Source organism: Triturus cristatus, chromosome 10, assembly GCF_964204655.1.
Source record: "Triturus cristatus chromosome 10, aTriCri1.1, whole genome shotgun sequence".
Classification (NCBI taxonomy): Eukaryota; Metazoa; Chordata; class Amphibia; order Caudata; family Salamandridae; genus Triturus; species Triturus cristatus.
Window position 1 is genome coordinate 1026583745 of NC_140593.1, and position 23364 is coordinate 1026607108.

The window sequence follows — 23364 nt, forward strand, 5'->3', positions numbered from 1 at the left end:
AGCGTGTCAGTGGTGTGTGTTGGTGCAGCATATAAATTACTGAAGTAGGTGCAGAAGGCCTCATTGATTTCTAGTTGTGTGTGCACTAAGCCCCTGGTTGGGGAACGTTTACATGTAATGATAGGTGTTTCCGGGCTGTCGCGCATTATCTGAGCTAGCAAGGTACCAGATTTGTCAGCCTCAGCATGCTTTCATTGCCTGTAGGCCTGGTGATCAATAACTCTGAGTGTTTCTAAAGCCTCAGCGTGTCGGATACGAGTATCGCGCAGAAAGTCCTGTTTGTCTGGGTCCGTAACCGCTGCTTGTTCCAAGTCAGTCAGGAGGCTCTCTATACTAATAAGGCTTTGATGGACTTCTTGTCTGGCCCCCACTATGGACCCAATTGCAGAACCTCTCACCACCACCTTTAACGGGTCCCACTCAATGAGGTGGGAGGAGGCTTTGTTCCAATTTTCAGAAAAATAATTTGTAATGGTCGTGGATAATGTGACGCAGAACGGATTATCCTCCAGGAGCTGGGTCCATAACCTCCGAGTAGGGACCGGGGTGGGAACTCTACCCCATGACAGTGTAATCTCTAAAGGGTGTGGTCTGAGAAGGTCTTGGCTAGATATGTGGAGTGGTGTATTTGCGTGGTGATAGTGTGGGAACATAAAAACCTATCAATCCTGGTGTGGAGCTGGTGGACTGGTGAGTAAAATGAGTATTCCCTGTGTGTGGGGTGTAGCTGATGCCATATATCTCTCAGCCCCCAACCAGTCAGCCAAGTGTTCAGGAGATCAGCTTGCTTGCGGGCCCCTGCACTGTGTAGAGGAGGATGGGATCTGTCTAGGTCTACGTCTAGAACGGCGTTGCAATCGCCGCCCAGAATCCAGGGAATCGTGTCCCATCCTGTCAGAGCCATACTTAACCGGTGGAAAAACTTATCCTGGTCGAAGTTCTGGGCATAAATACTTTCCAGTGCAACCGGTAGCCCATCAAGGGTACTTTTCAGCAATATATAATGGCCCTGATCATCGACACGGTGGTCCAGTTCTGTAAACGGGACCTCGTGGCGAATCCATATGGTGGCCCCTCGTGCGAAGGCCGAGTAGTTCGTGGAGAATACGTGTCCCCTCCATTTTTTACAGGTCTTCAAAGCCTCCGATTCCATGAGGTGAGATTCCTGGAGGAAGACAATTTGAGCCTTCCGCCGAAGAAGGTGTGCATGGACCCAGTGCCTTTTATGTACTGCCACCAATCCTCTCACATTCCAGGTCAGCAGGTTATATGAGCCTACGGTGTAGCGGTGGATAGACATGATTGGTCATTATGATCGGAGCTCCCCCTAAATCGCATGTGATTGTTACAGACCAGGAGTAACCCATTTCCTTTTAACAAAAAATAATCGGCGCATAATGTGGTGCGTTCGCTTTGAGGGGGATCGGAGCTGCTGTTCATATTGTTGGATATTTAGTTACAGTGCCCCGGTGGCTCAACGGGGCCCGGCGGGGGGGGGGGGGGGGTATATAAAACAAATTGTAATAAGCACATTAGAAGATCGCCTTAGGTGTGGGCATTAGAGACTGAGCGAGGGGCGGGGAGCCCATGGGGTGGCAACCAGAGTTCAGTCGCAGTCTTTGGGGGCTCTAGGTACCTATGTAAAACAAGCAGTGTTAAAACAGTGCAGAACATATGCATGTTGCTGGGACATAATATTATAAGCTACACAAATGCAGTTGTAAAGGATATTAGGGTGGCTGGTGGTCCAGCGACAAAGCGTGAGTGACCTCTCCAGTGGAAGATAGGCAGCTGGCAGGTCCGACCCTTTCAATTGTCCACCAGATCGTCTACGTTCTGAGGTGTCACTGAAGGGAAAAGATTGATGCTATCGGAGTCTGATTGAATCATGCTGTCTTCCGAGTCAGTTGCAATCTTAGAATGTCATTCACAGAAGGAGCCAGCCACGGCCAATGCTGTTGCTCTGCTGGACATCTGCTGATCATGTGTCAGGCCAATTATGGCGGAGTTCTGCGTGCCCATCGTGCGCTGACGGGCACCGGGTGTCTTTGGCTTAGTAGGGCCTTGGTGTGACGAACCCAATGGCTGGTCCAGGCTCAATGCTGGCCCCATCACTTCCAGCCATTCTTCTCCATCATTTGGGCTGTCGAAAAAATAGGTTTTCTGCTCATGAGGGGCCGGGAATAAGAGAGCGTATTTTAACTGTGCCGCTCGTAGCTCTTCCTTGACGGCTTGGAAGGAAGTCCGTTGGCGCTGTACCATGATGGTGTAATCGAGATAAAGCGAGATCCGCTGGTTTTCAAATTGGATCTGTGCTTTTTCTCTCGCTTTTTGTAAGAGCACATCGCGGTCCCTGTAGTTTAAGATTTTAACAATCAGGGGTCGTGGGGGCGCCCCCGCCCTAGGCGCTCCGGTGGGAATCCTGTGTGCCCTCTCCACACAAAAATAGGGGGAGAGACCCTCCTGAGCCCCTTAGTCCCTCAACCAGGTTTCCATAAAATACGCGGATGTTATTCCGGCGGTTTCTGCCCTCTGCGTCTTCAACTCTGTCCTGGAGGCCATTGACTTGTTGCTGAAGTTGTTTTATTTGAGTGGTATGGTCCATAATTTGTGGTTCTATATTGGTCTGTGCCTTCTCATGTTTTTGGACTGTATCAGCGAGCTTCCCATGATCTGCTCGAAGGAGGGTAAGGCCACTTGTAAGGGTTCCGATCTGCAGCTCTATCGCTCTACGGGAATCTTTGACCTCCTTGAGGATTAGTTCCAGTTTGTCCGGGAGGGTCTCAACGGACTCAGAGGAGGAGGCATCTGGTGATCTGGGTCTGGTGGCGTTTTCCAGCTCCCCAGAGGGTCCCCCCACACTGGAGTTGCTGTCCGTGGGCTTTCCCTTGGGTCTCCCCATGTTTTGCCTCCACGTCTATTAGGCAAGTTGGTATTGGTAAGGTGAATGGATTCCTCCCGGCGTGCCTCTGGTTAACAATCAAATGCAGCAGGGTGATCCCTTCTGTAAGTGTGGAACCTGGCCGGGTGGACACAGACTGTTCAGGGACACAGACAGCACCGCCTCACCCCTCTATCTATTTCTTACATCGATGCAGAGGGCCTCCCAGGGATGCCTCGTGTTGAGGACGGCTCACTTCCTCCTGCCATTCAGTGTAGTACAAGGCTTAAGGGTATGCAGCCGCCATCTCCCGTCCGTCGGAAGCTCATTCAGCCACAACGCGGTGTGTTCCCACTCGTACAGAGTGCGCCCCCAGGTTAACAGCTCCGAGGTGCAGCACACATACAATCACAACTGTTCCACACTAGTGTTAGGGAATTAATGGCCGGGGGAGGGTCACTCCGACTCTAATCCGTGTCGTTCAAGGCTGAGCCCAGCCACACCGCACTATTCCTCACTGTGTCCCCCTATCAGCACCTCCTCCCGGAGTGCAAGTAGGCTCCAGGTCTGTGGGGTATAGTATGTACTGCTACACGTTTCTGCCCGCTGCCGTTCCAGTAAGTATCGCTCCCGGGGAGGGGGGGGGGGTCAGTCACAGAGAGCCCACTGCCTTCACTGGTGTATGCGTGTGGGGGCCTCCTGCCAGCCCCCGATTCTGCACGCCGGGGCCCCCAGCAACTCCTCTTCTGTCGTCCTGACGGCTCGGCGATGATGGGGGGGAGCCCCGCGGTATACTATTCAGGGAGGGCCAGCCCGCCTGGCCAAACAGCGCCGTCCACCCAGCGTCAGCAGTCCTCCCCGTGTTCAGCAGGATATCGCTCTCCTTTCTGGCCCGTCCGGACCGCTCCCCTCAGTGAGCAGGCAACAGGTGTGACAGGATGGAAGAGGGAAAGGAGGCCCACACGCGGCCCAGCCCCGCTGCGAGTCTCCTGCTCTCACCGTCATCTGTTCCGCCGAGCCGTGGGCCAAACAGTCCCACCGATGCCGTTGGGGCTCCGCAGGTCTCAACCGAGCAGACGCGTAGTGCCGGCGCGGCACCTCGGTCAACCAGGGACCGTCACCGGCCGTGCAGGGGGTCACCAGGAGCACCAACTCTCAGGAGCAGGCAAGGGCCGCAACATGCCAGTACCACCGGAGTGCCGCGGGCAGGCCGCACACTCCGCGGTCTCAGTGGAGCGCCGCGAGTCGTCGTGCCGCAGCAGCTCCTCTGGGTCAGATCTTCCCGGACCGTTATCAGCAGAGCCTGGGACACTGTAGGGGGTGTGGGTGACTCACAGTACAGCGATATTACAGGATAATTCCCCCCGGGGTCCGGAGCCTCACCAGCTCACGTCCGCCATCTTAGGTAGCTAGCCACGCCCCCTGCCATATGCTAGTTTGACAGGTAATCTTGCCTGTTAGACGTTCTACCTTCGTTGGGCATACAGAATGGCGCCCGCTGGAGGAGCTGCGTCGGGACATGTTTAAACTGAAATACTCGTGAGGACATTATTCAGAACTTTGTCTCTACGTCAGCAGGTGGTACAGTGCACACTTACTTATTACAATAGACCTCTGTCCCCGGATTATGTAGTCTGCAGCTCTAGAAGTTCCTGCTAGTCTGGGTTTCTACAAAATGGCGGCTGACAGGAATTTATTGCATGGATGAATTTCTTATGGAAAATTACAATTATAGATCATTGTGCTTGGTATATTGATCTATGAATTAAGCCTGACGTCAGCACCTTCCTTGGAGTTTATCCATACCTTCTGTGTAAGGTTCTACTCTAAATATAAACCTCATTTGTGTGCTAGATTATTTGTGCTTATTTTCAGAGGTGTTGGCTTCTTCATCTTTGGCGTTAATATTCTAGTGATGATTCCTGTGTCTTTTTGGGCTTGTGTCTCATAGCATTTTGCTGGAATCCTCTACGCACTATACAATTATACAATATTTGCTCGTGGGTATTAAGACTTTCTTCAGTGGCGGAAGGCATGGGAGTGGCCTCTAAAGATAGAGATTCCAAAGGGAATTTGAAAAGATCCAAACAGACCTCACCTACCCCAGAATCTCCAGCTAAAGGCAGTCCAGACTCTGCCTCAACGTTAGAAGCTATACTTCTTAAGCTTAACACGGTCAATGACTTAGCGCAAAGTACCAAAACGAATACAGATCTGCTTCAGGTGGAGGTGGCAGCAATTCGTAATTATTTGAAAAATCGTTTGTTACTTGTCTCCAATGCTGAAATGAGAATAAGCAATGTTGAGAACTTTACGATCAAACAGACTAAACAAATACATAGTTTGGAGCGCTCCATGGCCTCATTGAGAAGAGACCTAACTGAACAGGAAGATCGGAATTGAAGAAGTAATTTGCACATTTTTGGTTTGACAGAAGTCTGTGAGAAAACTGCTCCTTCAGTGATTGACTTTTTGCTCACTTGGATCCCGAATGTTCTGAACATCTCGTTTCACAAAGTTTTTGAGATAGAACGTGCTCATAGAGTTCCAACTTTTAAACCTAAAACGATGTCTTCTCCAAGACCTTTGATTTTTAAACCGTTACAACATCAACATTCTTAACAAATTCTGGCACAAATGAGGAAGATTAAAATGGAACAAAGGGAAGGCCATAAAATATCAATTTCACAGGACTTTGCCAGAGACACTGTAATTCGTCGTAAGGGTTTCCTTAACTTACGCAAGAGACTCATTGAGATGCACATTCCATTTTCTTTTGCTGGTCCTTCCAGATTCAGGATAACATTCAAAGGTCGTCCACAGATATTTTATGAACCTTCAGATCTCTCAGTTTTTTTGGATAATCACTCTGAATCGCAGATGGACTCAGACTCTATTCCGGGTGTTTCTCGCCCTTAGTGCTTTACATCTGCTGAGCTTTCTATGTTTAATGTTTCTCATTTATATAGGATGGCTCCCTGCTTCTTGTGTCTTGGCATAATGTGAGTAGTTAATACTGCTCTTTTGTGTTCTTCCTTACAATGATATCTACGCACTGTAAGATCGTTCGTATTATATTGGCTATTCTTATTAACGGATTTTCTTTTTACAGGATAATACGGTTTATTATACTATTATGAATGTTTATGAGTCCTCATACTTTGCAGGTTAGATTTACGTTGGCGGTTCTAATATATTGGTGCTATTAGGAGTTATATTGTTAAATTATAGGCTGTCATCGTATCTCTATTTTTCTTCTTTTACCCATCCTTTTTATTTGCTTGTGTTACTTCCTTGGCTTACTCCAATTTCCTTCTTGCTTCTTACTGTATTCTTCCTTCTTTCTCTGCCTTTTTTTGACAGCATTTTCCTTTACTAGAATTCTAATTCATAACTTTTTCGACACTAAAGCTATAATTAGTTTGCATTTATCTTATACCAGTTTGATGATATCTTTTTGGTATGATAACTTTTTATATGGTTGGTCTTTTCATTGCTTATCTTTCTCACTGTTCTTATGATAATGTAAGTATCTCTCCTTCTATCTATCATATTCTTTTTTCCTCTCATCTATTGTGTTCGATTACTTTATTTTCTGCCTAGTTTCTTATTTTTATTTTCTCTAATTCTATGTTGACGATGAGTTATTTATGTGTATTTGCTATTTATCTGCAATTTTGCTTATTATTACAAGGTTAATTTATGGTGTACATCTTTTGTTTTATATTTGCATAATTGTTATTTCTTTAATTATCTGTCAATTTGTCTCTTTTTCTCTCATTGTAATTCTATCCTAAATTATGATTTACATCCGGTGTTGATCACTCTATCTACTTCGTATTTTCTAAAATACTCTAATCATATAAATTTGTTCCTGGCGTCCATCAATTTAAAATGATTAGTAATCCTTTACATTATATTTATATTTTGGGATTGTTCTGCTTATAGGATATTTATATTAACTTGATAGATTAGTTTATAATACCTTAGACTGTGATGTATGTGTTCGATATTGTTATTTATATTGCCTTAGATCACTATTTATAACACCGCATAATATTATCTATTATGTATTGGTATTTATGCATTTGTTTAGTCGCTTAGTGAAATATTTATCTTCTTTCTACTGTTTACTTCCTCCCTTTCTCTTTTTTCTAATCTTGGGACTCCTGCTTCAGTGTATTTTGGGATTTATATTGCATTTCTGTTAATTTTTAACTATCTCTGGGCTTTTCATGTACCCCTTTACCAGATGTACTTAATTTTGTTGTTTCATTCATATCCATGAAGGACTTAAATATAGTTTCACTTAATGTACGGGGATTGAACCACCCAGTTAAGAGAAACAAAATTTAAGACTACTGCAAAAGTCTATCTGGTGACGTGGTCTTACTTCAAGAGACGAAGATAGCATTTAAAGAAGCTATGCTTATGAGGAAGGATTGGGTTATGGATGTTACTTGCTCTGGGGGCTCTGGGGAAAACATGGGGTGGTTACTCTTATTTCCAAGGGTTCTGGTTTATCTATTGTTGCAGCTGAACATGACACCAGTGGTAGATGGCTTCTTACCCGTTTGACTAATGGATCAGAAGATTTACGTTGGCGGTTCTAATATATTGGTGCTATTAGGAGTTATATTGTTAAATTATAGGCTGTCATCGTATCTCTATTTTTCTTCTTTTACCCATCCTTTTTATTTGCTTGTGTTACTTCCTTGGCTTACTCCAATTTCCTTCTTGCTTCTTACTGTATTCTTCCTTCTTTCTCTGCCTTTTTTTGACAGCATTTTCCTTTACTAGACTTCTAATTCATAACTTTTTCGACACTAAAGCTATAATTAGTTTGCATTTATCTTATACCAGTTTGATGATATCTTTTTGGTATGATAACTTTTTATATGGTTGGTCTTTTCATTGCTTATCTTTCTCACTATTCTTATGATAATGTAAGTATCTCTCCTTCTATCTATCATATTCTTTTTTCCTCTCTTCTATTGTGTTCGATTACTTTATTTTCTGCTTAGTTTTTTATTTTTATTTTCTCTAATTCTATGTTGACGATGACAGTCAGTCAGTCAGTCAAAAAATAACTTTATTTGGTTTTCACAAACCATAAAGCATATAAAACACATTTCATATTAAAAACATTTTCAGTTCATAAAAGTCTACTTGGTTCTTTTTATGGCATCGTGCCTTCAGTTTTTGCCCACTTTTGAAAGTAAGCTTTCTACTACTATCATAAATTTTATCCCCCTGCATATTAAAATGTTTGAAGCGGCACGCATCCAACTTGTTGCCGCCTGTCTGCAGGTGCGGATTTTTAAATCATTAAAAGCTGTTCTCAGCATCTTCCTTCTTTCTAATTTTACTATTTCACAGACACACAGTATATGGCTCAAAGTTTCGCTATAATAACCACATAAACGACATGCCTTTGCTTGATCCTTGTTTTTCCAGGAGGGTACTAAGTCTAATGTGCAATGATCTCCAAATCTGTATGCCATGAACCTCCTTTTTAAGGACAATCGGAAGTGAGCTGCTAGGTAGGGTTGAGGTCTTAGCCGTGTATAAGAGTTTATTATGACCCAAGCATGGCGGCGTCTCGCTAATTCCCTTTTGTCCTCCACGAAAGATAATGCTTTTGCTTTGTTTTTGCAAGCTATTTTAAATGTGGCCTTTTCCAACTTGCTGTTCCAAAGACCCTCAAGCTCTAATTCTTCCAGAGCTATCCTCAATTGGTCCCCCCACGAGTTTGGGATTCTTTGCTCTAGTTGTTGCTTTATTTCCAACCAGCATAAAAAATTCAAAGTTCCCAGTTCTGCTGCTCTGAGTTTCCAGCATAAGTTTACCATGGTTGCCTTTCTTTGGAATACTTGATTCTGTAGTCCGAATTCCAAACGGATTTGTGCTGGAGAGGAACCTTTAAAGAGATTAAATACCGTTTTGTAAACCTTGGTTTGTAGCTTATTTAAGATGTTACTTTCTTGGCCATGCCAGGTTTCCAGGCCGTAGGACAGGGTCGGTAGCAGTTGGGCTGCCATAATTTTTAAAAGATGCCCATATGAAGGGCTTTCCAGTTTCTAATATAGTTGTTTATAAGCGAATATTAAGGATTGAGCTTTTGCTGTAATCTCCTTTTTCTGCTCCACCATTGACAGATTTCTTGCCATTTTGATGCCCAAGTATTTATAAGATCTTGTCTCTTCTATTTGAGAGTTCTTAGCGAACCATTTATAGTTTCCTTGTCTTGGGCCCGCTAGTCTCACCACCTTGGTTTTTGATTTATTCAATTCCAAACCTTGAGCGTCAAAATAATCTATTAGTTTATTTATTGCCCTTTGTAGCCCAATCGAAGTCTGGCTTACCAAGACAATGTCGTCTGCATACTGTAAGTATTGAACCGGCTCCTTTGCCAAATTTGGTGGGTGTCCGTTTATTTGTTCTAAGTGGCGATTCAAATCAGCTAGATATAAATTAAATAAACCTGGAGAAAGGACACAGCCCTGTTTTAATCCATTTGTAAGGTTTATTTTTGAAGAGACTCTTTGTCCGTCCCCTAATTTTACAGTGGCCCATGTTTCACTGTATAATGATTGTATTGCTTGTATCAGTAGTTGTGGCAGTCCCCATGCTTTCAGTTTCTTCCACAAGCGGTCCCGCGGCGCTCTATCAAAAGCCGCTTTTAGATCTATATAGCAAGCCACTAATGCTCCCCTTTTCCTTTCAGCCTTTTCCGTCAGAATTGTCAAGGCTGTTAGATTAGTAATGGTGCCCATTCCCCGTCTGAAGCCTGTTTGGAATTTAGGGATAATATTGTTTTCCTCTATCCACTCTTGTAGATGTTCCAAGATGCATGAAGCATAGAGTTTGGCCTCTACGTCGATCAGGGCGATCAACCTGTAATTCCCGGGTTGTGTTCTAATACCGCTCTTGTAAATTGGGTGGAACAGGTTACCGCTCCAGGATTGCGGGATCTTGTTGTTACGGAACACGTGGTTAAAAAGAGGTGTTAGGTATTTTGCCCAAACTTCCGGGTCTCGTTTGAACAGGGCATTTGGTAGCCCGTTTGGACCTGCTGCTCCTTCCGCTTTCAGATTTTTTATCAGTGTTTTTATGCGTTTAACAGTTGTCAAAATTTGGTCATCTCCTTCCCAGCTAAACTGATTTTTACCATTTTCAATATTAATGCTGGTTACCATGGGTTTAGGTACTTTTTCCTTTACTTTCGGTGACCTTACTGCATCCACCTTTTCTAATCCCAGTTTGGGGTTATACAATTTATCGATGTGTTCTAGACAAATATTTTCGCTGATTCCGATGGTATTTTGCTTTCCGTGACCTTTCATTAATTTGTTGATTATACCCCAGAATTCTTTACTATTTGGAAGTTTGCTTGCCCACAGCAGATCCTCCCATAACTTTTCTATGTATTTTCTTTTTTCCACTCTGCATTTCATCTTGTAGTCTTTTCTTAGTTTTTGGATCTTTCCGCTATCTTTTTTTATTCCCATTTTAATTGCTTGCGCGTTTTGTCTTACCTCTTTGGCGATATTTCTTTTTTTGTTTCTCATCTGTGTTGTATACCATGGCTCTTTAATAAACCCGTAATTACCTGTGGATACTATTTTTGCTGGGAATTTGTCCAGCAGTAATTCACATAGTTCCTCCCAGTTACTTGGTGTTTGAACTGCTAACTCCTCAGCATTCTTTATGTGTTCGTTCACCATATCCATAATCTCATCCATGATGGCTCCTCTCCATTTAAGTTTCCTTAAGTTATATATTTCAGGCCACACAACTAATGAAGCTACAGACTCCTTAAGTTTAATATTTAAGTCTAGGACTGTCTCTTGAGGGAAATGATCACTCTCTGGTCGTATTAAGATACAGAACTTGTCTACCCGGGACATTAGCTCTTTGCTGATTATCGTATAATCTATAATTGATTGTTTTTTTCCACAGGAAAAGGTGATACCGGCTGGTTGATCTCCCTTCGTGTTTCCATTTAGGATGACCATGCCTAATTTTTCCAGCTTGTTTCGATTTTTTTGATCGTTGTTCTTGTTCTTATTCGTCTTTTCTCCTGTCAGATTGTGATTAAAATCCCCTGATATTATATTGATGTGTAACTTGAAGTGTTTTTATTAGGTTTATTAGGGTAGACAATTTCTCCTCTTTTTTGTCCTTATTTGGATGAATATAGATATTTAGGATTATTAGATTGTCTCCAACTCTTTCTCCTTGTACCGGAACATTTTCTTCTACTTTTATTATTTGGATCCAGTTTTCTCCGGAATCCATTTCCTCCGATTTCCAGTCAATTTCCGTTGCCATGTATGTGGACAGACCCCCTCTTGGATGCCCATACTTGGATGTTTTTTCCGCCATTATATGGAATTCTTCGTATCCTGCCAAGTGCTTTGGTGAAGTGTTCCATGTTTCTTGTAACAGGATAACTTTAAAATTACTTAAATAGGTAAGGGTTTCTTGATCTTGTTGCATTTCGTTAAAACCATGAACGTTCCAAGAGCAGATCGTGAACTTTTTCTCCTTTTGATTTACTGCCTTATTGTTTTGTGCCCCCCTTACCGAGGTGTTATCATCAGGAACGATGTAAATTCATCACTCTATCTACTTCGTATTTTCTAAAATACTCTAATCATATAAATTTGTTCCTGGCGTCCATCAATTTAAAATGATTAGTAATCCTTTACATTATATTTATATTTTGGGATTGTTCTGCTTATAGGATATTTATATTAACTTGATAGATTAGTTTATAATACCTTAGACTGTGATGTATGTGTTCGATATTGTTATTTATATTGCCTTAGATCACTATTTATAACACCGCATAATATTATCTATTATACCTTACTTTGATATTTATATTGCCTACTATTGTTATTTATATTTCCTTAATTAGATAGCTATCTGTTATTATAACCTCTCTTTTCTATTTATGGTATGATGTATGTTTTTCACTGATCAAATATATTATATTTTCTGCAACTCCTGGTATTTATTCTTTTTGATGAATTATAGATAGTATTATTATGTATTGGTATTTATGCATTTGTTTAGTCGCTTAGTGAAATATTTATTGTTGACCTGTCTGCATCGCGGTTGATGGCCTTTGTGTTGCTCCTCCATGTTACTTCCCCCATGCAATTTGTCTATTACAGACATCTCCTGGTGGGGTTCCTCTTTTCTAATGCTCCTTTTTTCTTTGGAGTACTTTTGCTCTTTTGTCTCTTCTTTCTACTGTTTACTTCCTCCCTTTCTCTTTTTTCTAATCTTGGGACTCCTGCTTCAGTGTATTTTGGGATTTATATTGCATTTCTGTTAATGTTTAACTATCTCTGGGCATTTCATTTACCCCTTTACCAGATGTACTTAATTTTGTTGTTTCATTCATATCCATGAAGGGCTTAAATATAGTTTCACTTAATGTATGGGGATTGAACCACCCAGTTAAGAGGAACAAAATTTAAGACTACTGCAAAAGTCTATCTGGTGATGTGGTCTTACTTCAAGAGACAAAGATAGCATTTAAAGAAGCTATGCTTATGAGGAAGGATTGGGTTATGGATGTTACTTGCTCTGAGGGCTCTGGGGAAAACATGGGGTGGTTACTCTTATTTCCAAGGATTCTGGTTTATCTATTGTTGCAGCTGAACATGACACCAGTGGTAGATGGCTTCTTACCCGTTTGACTAATGGATCAGAAGATATGTTATGAATCTATATGCTCCGAATATTGATGACCCTTTTTTTGTGGCGTAACATATACAAGAAACTCTCTGATATTCCACAGAACTATAGAACTATCGTTGGTGGTGATTTTAATCTTCCCCTTGATCCTATCCTGGATAGACACACTGCGTTTAGATTTCCTCCCCCTAGATCACATAAACATATGTGCTCTTCTAACCATTTGGTTGACGCATAGAAAATGCATAACCCTACGGGTAGTGATTTCACATTTTTCTCTTCGCCACACTCAAGCTTTTCTTGTATTGGCTATCTTTTGGTAGATGCCTCACTTTTGAAACATACTATAAATGTTACTATTCATCCAATAGTTGTTTCTGATCATGCGACGGTGTCTTTAACTGTTCTTAATCTCACTGATACAAGGGGTCCTCGTAATTGGCGTCTCAATGCAGAACTTTTGGAAGATGATAATAATGTTAAGGATCTCGGTGTGGACATTGATAATTTCTTTAAAGATAACGAATCTTCAGTAGACTCCCCAGTGGTATTGTGGGATGCATTCAAATGTACTATAAGGGGCCATATTATTAAATGGCCAAAAGAAATAGTGATATTAGACAATCTCTTCAATCTATAGGGGATGAGATTAAACGTAAAGAGGAATTATTCAGACATTCAAATGATAAATCACTGCTGTAGGATATCAAACACTTGAAATATTCTTCTAACTCCATCGTTACTAAAGGAGCTTACATCGGTGTGCATGCCCAAAAATCTCGTCCTTTACTGTTATGAAATAGAGCCGGTAAGCTCTTGGCTGCTACTTTAAAATATCAAAATACAAATGTTGATACGTCTCGTATTTCTCATATTAATGATAAGGATGGTTCAAGGAAATTCCATACCCAAGAAATTCTTGGGGTGTTTCGGGATTTTTATGAAACATTATACACTCCTAAAAACCAATCTACTAAGGTTACCTGTCAAAAGTTTCTTCAATCAATTCCTACTAATACTATTTCCCATGGTGATATGATTGAATTAGGGAAACCAACTGATACTGAGGAAATCAGTCACGCTATTAAGGCTACGCTCTCAGGTAAAGCTCCAGGTCCGGATGGCTTTCCAATTGCTTTTTATAAGACTTTTACTCCCTCAATTATTAAATATCTTAAGAGGGTTTTTGATGAGTATGTTGTTTCTGGTAAGGTTTCTGGATCGGTTGCTGAAGCTACTATCGTAGTTATACCAAAAGATGGTAAAGATCATGCTGATCCCAAAAATTATCGTCCAATTTCATTATTAAATATGGAAGCTAAAATCTTTGCGAAGATCTTAGCCAAGCGCTTGGAGAGACACATTCCCAATCTCATACATGCTTCTCAGACAGGCTTTGTTAAAGGGAGACTTGCTAGAGACAACATTTGGACCGTCTGTCATATAATGGAAAAGGCAAGACTTTCAATATTGCCTTCAGCGGCGATCGTCCTTGATGCCGGAAAGACCTTTGATAAAGTTTCTTGGCCTTTTCTACAAGCAGTATTAGAATCTCATAACCTTGGTGACTCCTTTATTAATATGGTCATGTCTCTTTATTCGCAACCAAAAGCGAATATTAGAATCAATTGTGCTACATCTTCCTTTTTTAATCTTCGGCAGGGCACTAGACAACGGTGCCCTCTTTCTCTCCTTCTTTTTCTTCTTGCCATAGATCCGCTTCTTCGTCTACTTAATTTGGATCACAGTATTAAGGGGTTTAAATTTGGTTCATGCACGCTTAAAACGGCAGCATATGCAGATGACGTCCTTATTTTTTCAGAGGATATTGCAACAGCAATCCCTGTTATTTTTAACATCATAAGTGATTTTTCGTCTGTCTCTGGTTACACTGTTAATAAAGATAAGGCGGAAATGTTCCCTCTAAATGCATTATGTTTTCCTGCTCACATGGGTGATTCTGGTTTTAAATGGCAATCGACTCGTATTAAATACCTAGGAATTTGGTTTTGTAAGAACTTATCTGACACTATCTCCTTCAATAAATCTCAAATCTTATCCAAGGTTAAAGATCTTTTATCTTCCTGGTCTCCTAAATATATTTATTGGTGGGGAAGACTGCAAACTCTCAAAATGATGATTTTTTATCCCACATGTACCCTTAAAGGCTCACTTCTGCCTTTTAGCATGAGCTTGACTCAATCTCTTCAAAAATGTAATGGAGTGATAAAAGAGCTAGAATTGCCTTGAAATATCTTAGAAGGCCTTCTGAGTTGGGGGGGCTGTAATCTTCCAGATTGGAATTTATATCAGATTACCTTCATTGCATCTCAAGGGGCCCTTTGGTTTTTACCAGATTTGCACCTAGTTCCCCTTTGGATTTATATTGAAAGGGAACTCTGCGACCTTTCTCCATCTCTTCTCTCCTCACAGCTTCTTGCCTTAATTTTGACCATTCTCAACGTATAATATTAGACACAATTAATGCATTAAAGTATGTTGATGAGAAATTATCTAAACCTATACATAAATCAAGATGGTCTTTTTTGTAGCATAATCCTAAACTTTCTACTGACATTGATCGTAGCATAGCCTCTTTGTGGGCTGCCAAAGGTATTAGATTGGTAAAGCATCTGTACGACTCCAATCATGATCCTCTTCTCTTTTCTTTTTTAGCCGAGAAATTTCATTTTAGTAATTTTGATTTTATTCTTTCTTAAAGATAAAGGTTAACATTGCTAAAGTATCTCTGTCAACGGACTCAAGTATTGTTTCACTCCTTTCAACGTGGTTACGTTCCGGTCATATTGCGTCTAAAATCTATACATTTTTATCTGCGCCAAACGCTTCACAATCTACGATTACTTATGATAAATGGGGTCATCATTTCGCAGACGACATTTTTAAACACATTTCAAGGGATACTTGGTATCTTATTGGGAAATTATCCCTACGCAATAAAATTGCTCCCTCACTTATCCAATCTAAATTATTCTCACTAAATCTTCTACACTGGACCCCGGATCGTTTATATAAATTGAAATTTAGTGATAGTGATTTATGTTGGAATTGTAATCTTGATCCAGGTACCCATGCACATATGTTCTTTGAATGTACGTTATTAAATTCATTTTGGAGCTCGATACAGAAGCACTTAACAGTGATTTATAATACGCAAATAGAACTTTCTTACATGGAATTGTTAGATTTACTGTTATCTATAGCTGTTAAAATTATTTTAACTGAATGGAAATCTTTCCATTCTGTATCTTACCATACTTGGTGGGCATGGGTCTCATATTTATGTGGAGCTCATACTTTTGTTGAGAAAAAACATTGCTTGCCTTTCATCTCTATTAAGGTTTGGCGGTCTTTGGATAACTATATGGAGTTGTCGTCTCAAGGCTTGAGAGCTCAATATCCCTTTGATACCCTCTCTTAGTTTATTTTCTATCATTGAATGCAGAGGTCCCCTCCCCTCTCTTCTCTATGATTCATCTCTTTATTTCCTTTGCTTTCCTTTCTAGCTTTCTCTCTTAAATCTTTTCTTTCTTCTTCTTTTTCACTTTCCTAGGTGAATTGTCTTTTTTATGAAACAATACAACTAGTATAGGTCTTCTCTTTTTTCTTGATCCTGATATATGCAGTTGTTTGGCTTGTCCTATCCTTCTGGGATCCATATTATATTTAATCAATTTTATAACTTTTACCATATAATAGGATATATATTTAACTATCTTTTTATAATAATAGTTTGTTTTAATTCCTTTTTAGCCCAGGCCAACGTATTTTCTTATGAACTTTTTCTAGCTTCATAACTTGTCTGATTGATTATAGATAGATTTCATTTTACACTAGTGTATTGTTAATGTATTATTATTGTATTTCTCTTTGAAAAATGCAATAAAGATATTTGAACAAAAAAAGATCAGAATCTGTAAAAAAAAGTATTTCCTACGAGTATGTGAATTCTTATTTTACTATTTTAGATTTCACTTGTCTTCATAATTTTTCTGTTTGTATCATTTGGAACTAAAATGAAGTTTATATGCCATAAACACTTCCAATGTGAACAGATTCCGTGACTGTATTTAATTTAAAACAATATCTTGACAGTAATCGCCATTATACTTTATTTTATTTAAAGTCACAATTCAATTTAGACGAGTCTCCGCCGGATTTTACCTGTCTGATTGACCAGCCTCCAGCACAACGGCTTTCAGTTCTTTCTCCTTCAAAAACATGTAAGAATCAAAATGGGGTATAGTATTAATCTGTCTATATACTGTTTTTAAAAAAAATAATTTAATTTAATGTATTACTCGTATTTCTGCCTTCTACTCCTATATTTGCTACTGATAGACATATTTCACTGTCGGATGTAGCGAGTGTGTAGTAATGGTTCAGATGCACATTGAAAATAGATTTCTTGACCTGCCAATGACTTTGGCACCATTTGACGAATCTGCATGAAATGTGCCACTCGCTTGATGCAAACACCTCTGAAAGACTTTGCTCCAAACTTGGCATGAAAGTAGAATGTTATTGAGAAAGCGTGCTTTGGTGTAAACCGTTCAGTAGATGTTGTGGCATTTGCATTACAAAAAGGAGTCTGACATGCTTCAATGAATGTATTATTGCTTTATTCCTTTTTTGCTGATTTTCGAAGTGTGAAACTCAGAGTTCTGTTAATCACATCTGAATTTTTAATTAGTGTGACGTGCTGATGAAGCGCTTGAATTATTTTTGTCTGGCATCTTGAAGCTCACGTGTTCAGCCAAACTCGTTAGCTCGGCATTGTAAATAAGAGAGTACACCAGGCATGGTGAACCATTTCTGAACAATAGAGGGGAGGGAAATAAGTGGAATGAGTCATCGTAAAACTATTCCAAAATAAGAGAGAAGTCCATTTTGAATACAGTAAGTGTTTGAATCTTTAATAAGTTGCTAACTCAAGCCCGCCATTTTGTATTTGTTAACAAGGGGCATTGTTATATGCTCACAAGTGAGTTTACATGGCCAAAGGAAAATGAGAATATACAATATACACAAAAGGCGCCACAGTACAAAAGTAATTTGAAATGTCTTGAAATTAATTTAAAGAGGGGTACACGTAGGGTCACATATAAAAGTGCTGGGGCCAGTTACAGAAGTCATTTTATATATATAAATATATATATATATATATATATATATATATATATATATATATATATATATATATATATATATATATATATATATATATATATATATATATATATATATATATATATATATTTTGACACAAACTTCATCGGCTTGCGCAAACTTCTCTGGACAATGAAGCACAGACCACAAGGTAATGCAGCAAAATAATCTTCTTTAATCCCAAAAGACCTCTACAGCCATGACGCGTTTCAGCCCAGGAGGGCCTTGATCACATGAAACGCTCTGTCAGGTGGGTAGTTTTTTAATACATTTTTTTCTCTAATTTTTTTCAAGGTTTTTTTGGGAAAATGCTTTAACCAGTGCTTAAAGTGACAGTACATGAATAAATAGCCATTAAATCTTAATTGTACCCTGTTAAAAAAAACCTCATGTTTAAACATACTTGCATTTCAAAGCAACATTGATGTCATGATTAATATCATTATCAATAAAATCGTGTTTGTTTAGTCGCTATCTCATATGTATATATAAAAGACAAGGTTTTGACAATCATATAATACAATAAAGTTGATTAATGGTTTCAATACCGTAATCCAATCAATTACGATCTTTCAACTGTCCCAACTATTTGTATGTTTGCAAGTTACAATTTTTGGCAGGTATACTTTTATGTTTGTAATTTGATTAGTTTGATTCCCTGTAAATTGTGCTTCTATAAAGTGCAAGTGCCTTATACTCCATAAACTCCTCAAGTGAAATGTACTAAAATTAATACATATAAAAACCTGTTGACCCACCCTGTGTGAAAGAATAATACACTGATAAACTAAGATAGCGGTCTGGCAGCAGACATGTCAAATTGATGCGTAGCATAGCATTGTTATTCATTATTGTCTGTGTAGAATACCCCTAGTCCTCTACATATTGATATCTAATGGTGTAACATGTAGGAATCTGGGACATTTATAAGCATGTATAAAGTTCTTCGGTAGCGTTCAGGCCTTTCGGATGTTTGGTGTCTAAGTTCAAAATATACCTAGTTTCCATAAGTCTTAATGCTTTTTGTCTATCACCTCCTCTTTTGTTCGGTGGAATTGAATCAATTAGAAAGTAGGTTAAGCCTGTAGGGTCCGCATTGTGTACCTCGTTGAAATGTCTGGCTACTGGATATGTTTGGTCTTTATTCTTAATGGCTCTAATGTGTTGGAGTACCCTCTTGTGTCCCTGTAAGATGGTACTGCCCACATAGCTGAGCCTACATGGGCACTCCAGCACGTATACCACATGGTCCGATTTACAATTAAGGGCCTTGGTGATCAACTTTTCTTCATTGCTGAAAGCGGTTTTGTATGATGTGTGATTTATACCATGTTTACATGCTTTACACACCTTACATTTAAAGAAACCCTTTCTTTGTGCTAGCCATGTGTTTTTGTTTTGGCTTGATGGGTCATTTTGGACTAGAATGTCCTTCATAGACATAGCCCTACTGTATGTAATTGCTGGTTTTCTCACCAAAGTTTGACCGATAGTAGGGTCACTTACGACCAGCGGCCAATTTTTTATAATCAATTTCTTGATTTCTTTTTCTTGTTTGCTGAATTGAAGAATAAATCTGAACGTATCCTTCTGATCTTTTACCCTGTCGTTGGAGTGCGAATTAGTGTTGAGTAAAGTTTCCCTACTCTCAGTTTTACTTTTGAGAATGGCAGTTTCCAGACATTTGATAGAATAACCCCTTTCATGAAATCTTTTTTTGCTATTTTCTTGTTCAATGAAGAGGTCCTTATCGCAACTACAGATACGTCTCAGCCTGAGCATCTCACCATATGGTATGCTATTGATGAGATGCCTGGGATGTGAGCTACCCGCATGTAGTGTGGTGTTGCCTGCCGTCGGCTTTCTATGTAGTTTGGTCTCTATTCTGCCATCTTCTATAAAAACTTCAACATCTAAAAAGTTTACGCTAGTCTTGCTGATGGATGCTGTGAACTCAAGGTTCAGAGAATTATTGTTTAACTGACTTAGAAATTCTTCTGCATCTGTATTTGACCCCTCCAATTTATAAAAAGGTCATCAATATATCTCCACCAAGCTTTGATGTTTTTAGTTACATACATGGTGTAATCGTTGGGTAGGACCAGCTCTTCCCATCAGCCCATGTGGAGACAAGCGTAACTGGGGGAAAAGCTGGCCCCCATCGCTACTCCTCGCAGTTTTTGATAGAGGGTGTTTTGAAACAGGAAATAATTGTTGTTTAAACAAAATTCTGCCATGTTTAAAACCATAGCACTGTGTTGAGCATATTGCGGTCCTCTTTTGGCCAAATAAAATTCAAGAGCCGTTAGTCCATATCTATGATTGATTGACGTGTATAGAGATGTCACATCTAGTGTCATTAATAAATAGTCATTTCGCCATGGACAATTCAAAAGTTTTGCCAAAAAATCGCTGGTGTCTTTAATGTATGAAGCTAAGCTCTGATCATGTTCCTGCAGAAAATAGTCTACATTTCTCGAAGCATTTTCTAATAGACTATTACGAGCTGAGATAATAGGTCTACCAGGTGGTTGTTGTGCATTCTTGTGAATCTTTGGGATAAAGTATAAGATAGGGACTACTGGTTGATCTTTTTTCAAAAATTTGAATTTGTCCGCTGTCAGCAGTCCCACATTTTTCCACCCAATCAGTTTCATCTTAATTTCATTGGTTATATTGCGTAAAGTTGGATAGTCACTGCGTCGATAACATTCATTATCTTTAAGTTGTTTCATGTCTTCCGCAATGTAATCACTTTTCTTCCAAAGAACAACATTCCCACCTTTATCTGCATTTCGTATGACAATGTCAGGGTTCTTTTTTAGTTTAGACATTAGAGCATGGAATTGGATTTCTTGTTTTTTCATTTTTGATTTTGTGGTTTTTTGAATTTTATAGTTTAATTCAGGCTTTAGCTCAGATCTTGGTTAGGTGTCCAGATCTGGTGATCAGTGTAAGAGAGAGTGAGCGCTGCCTTATAAGACAGTTGCAGGCTGCCTGCCATTTTGTATTTGTTAACAAGGGGCATTGTTATATGCTCACAAGTGAGTTTACATGGCCAAAGGAAAATGAGAATATACAATATACACAAAAGGCGCCACTGTACAAAAGTAATTTGACATGTCTTGAAAATTAATTTATAGAGGGGTACACGTAGGGTCACATATAAAAGTGCTGGGGCCAGTTACAAAAGTCATATTAAATATATAAATATATATATATATATATATATATATTCACTGAAAAAAACATAGGTTTCACACATGTTATAGTTAGCTGTACATTTCACTCGTAAAAAACCAATGAAATTGCCCCGTTATAGTTAGTGCAGGCAACTATAACTCACGCGACCGCAATCCTCTGCTGATGCTAATACTGCATTTAGACACTTATTTGCTCATGTCTTCTTCCATTAAATTTTAGCTATACATATATTACAAATATTTTTTTTTCATAAAGACACATATGTCATCAGCAGAAGATTGCGGTCGCGTGAGTTATAGTTGCCTGCACTAACTATAACGGGGCAATTTCATTGGTTTTTTACGAGTGAAATGTACAGCTAACTATAACATGTGTGAAACCTATGTTTTTTTCAGTGAATTTGCAAGGTTTTTTAAATGCTAATTCCTAACTATAACGTGTGTGAAACCTATGGTTTTTTCAGTGAATTTGTACGTTTTTTTAAATGCTAAGTTACTTTACGCCATTCGTGGCGTTGCGCGCCCAGTTAACGCAGTTCGTTCCGTGCGCGCACGGTGCGCTTCGCGCACCGTGCACGCACAGTGAGCGCACCGCGCGCCCACTTTACGCAGTTAGTGCCGTGCACGCACGGTGGTCACGCGGTGCGCTGCGCGCACCGCGTGCCCACATTATGCGGGATGGGCCATGTAGGCACGATGCGCTTCGCGCACCGTGCGCACATGGGGGACATATTATGCGCATCTTTTTGAAATGTATTCTTTGTTAATTTTATATCTGTAATAAGCCATGCACAAATGGTGCCCTTCGGGCAACATTTGCACACGGGGTGGGGAAAATGTGGATTATTTTTTTTTTTTTTAATTTTTACCGTACGCGTACGGTAAGCGTAATCGGCGAATTACCGAAAAAAAAATACTTTTTTTTTTTTGGGCTTGTGGGTTGTTTGGGGACCCCTATATCAATGCTGGGTGGTTAGGATGTGACGAAACTGCCTCTTTAGCCATTTTTTGGCTTCGTTTTTGCTGCCCAACTCAGAGAGCGAGAGAGAAAATGGCGGCCATCGCTTCCTGGTTTCGACCGATTCGAATGTTTACTAAGATCTAAGAGCCAATCAAAATCGCGCTCGCGCACGCCACCGTACGCGTACGGTAAGCGCACCGTAAGCGCACTGTAAGCTGGCTCAGATATATATATTGATTTAAAGGCTATTTTCTCAGAATCTACTGAACAGATTTACACCAAACCTACAAAAGGCACTTCCTTGACCTGAGGACTACCTCTCTGCCAAATTTCAAGTAATTCTGTTCAGCCGTTCGGGCTGTAGCTGTGTCTAAAGGTCCTATGGAAAAATGCATGGGAAAAACACGTTTTGGGACCCCCCTTTTATCTCAGCCCCCGCTTGACGAATCCCCCCGAGACTTTCAGGGTAGGAGCGGAGCGTAGCGCCCCACCTATTTTGAAAAATTCGCGAGGATTCGTCGACCGGCGCCAAAGTTATTCAAAATAGAATGTTGCGGATTTCCTATGGAAACGTGGTCCTAACTATAACTACCTACTGGCGACCGCCAGTAGGTAATATATATATATATATATATATATATATATATATATATATATATATATATATATATATATAGTTTGCGCAAGCCGATGAAGTTTGTGTCAAAATATATATATATATATATATATATATATATTTTAGTTATAGTTAGGACCGTGTTTCCATAGGAAATCTCAAAATTCAATTTTGAATAACTTTGGCGCCGGTTGACGAATCTTCGCGAAATTTTCAAAACTAATGGGGCGCTCCGCTCAGCTCCTACCCTGAAAGTCTCGGGAGGATTCGCCAAGCGGGGGCCGAGAAAAAAGGGGGGTCCCAAAACGCGTTTTCCCCATGCATTTTCCCATAGGACCTTTAGTCGAAGGTACAGCCCGAACGGCTGAACAGAATTACTTGAAATTTGGCAGAGAGGTAGTCCTCAGGTCAGGGATGTGCCTTTTGCATATATGGAGTCAATCTGTTCAGTAGTTCCTGAGAAAATTGCAGTTAAAAGCACATAAATATCTATAGCCGCGCACCGTGCGCGCACCATGCGCGCACCTTAACGTGCGTGAGCGTAATTCTGATTGGTTGTTACATGTCAGACAACGTTCGAATCGGTCGAAATCATGACGTGTCGGCCGCCATTTTGTTTGTTTTCAGTGCGAGAGTGGAAAAGGAAGGTGGCGAACGTAAAAAGGGGGCAGGGTAGAGAGTTCCTGACCCCCTAGCCTTTGTCAGGGGGTCCCTGAAGGACCCCGAAGGCAGAAAAAAAAATGTAATTCTTTTTTTTTTTTTAAATCGTAGGGGTGCACGCACCGTGCGCGCACGGTGA

At 40.1% G+C, this 23364-nt stretch overlaps 1 protein-coding gene across 3 annotated transcripts in view; it reads left to right on the forward strand.

Moving 5' to 3' along the window:
* Positions 1–23364, forward strand: part of IQCK (IQ motif containing K) — a 513956-nt gene that overhangs the window by 29381 nt on the left and 461211 nt on the right. For all 3 annotated transcript variants that reach the window (XM_085629065.1, XM_085629066.1, XM_085629067.1), the window contains exon 3: positions 16743–16839. In XM_085629065.1, coding sequence (XP_085485191.1) covers positions 16743–16839 — 97 coding nt within the window. The remainder of the gene's footprint in view (positions 1–16742; positions 16840–23364) is intronic.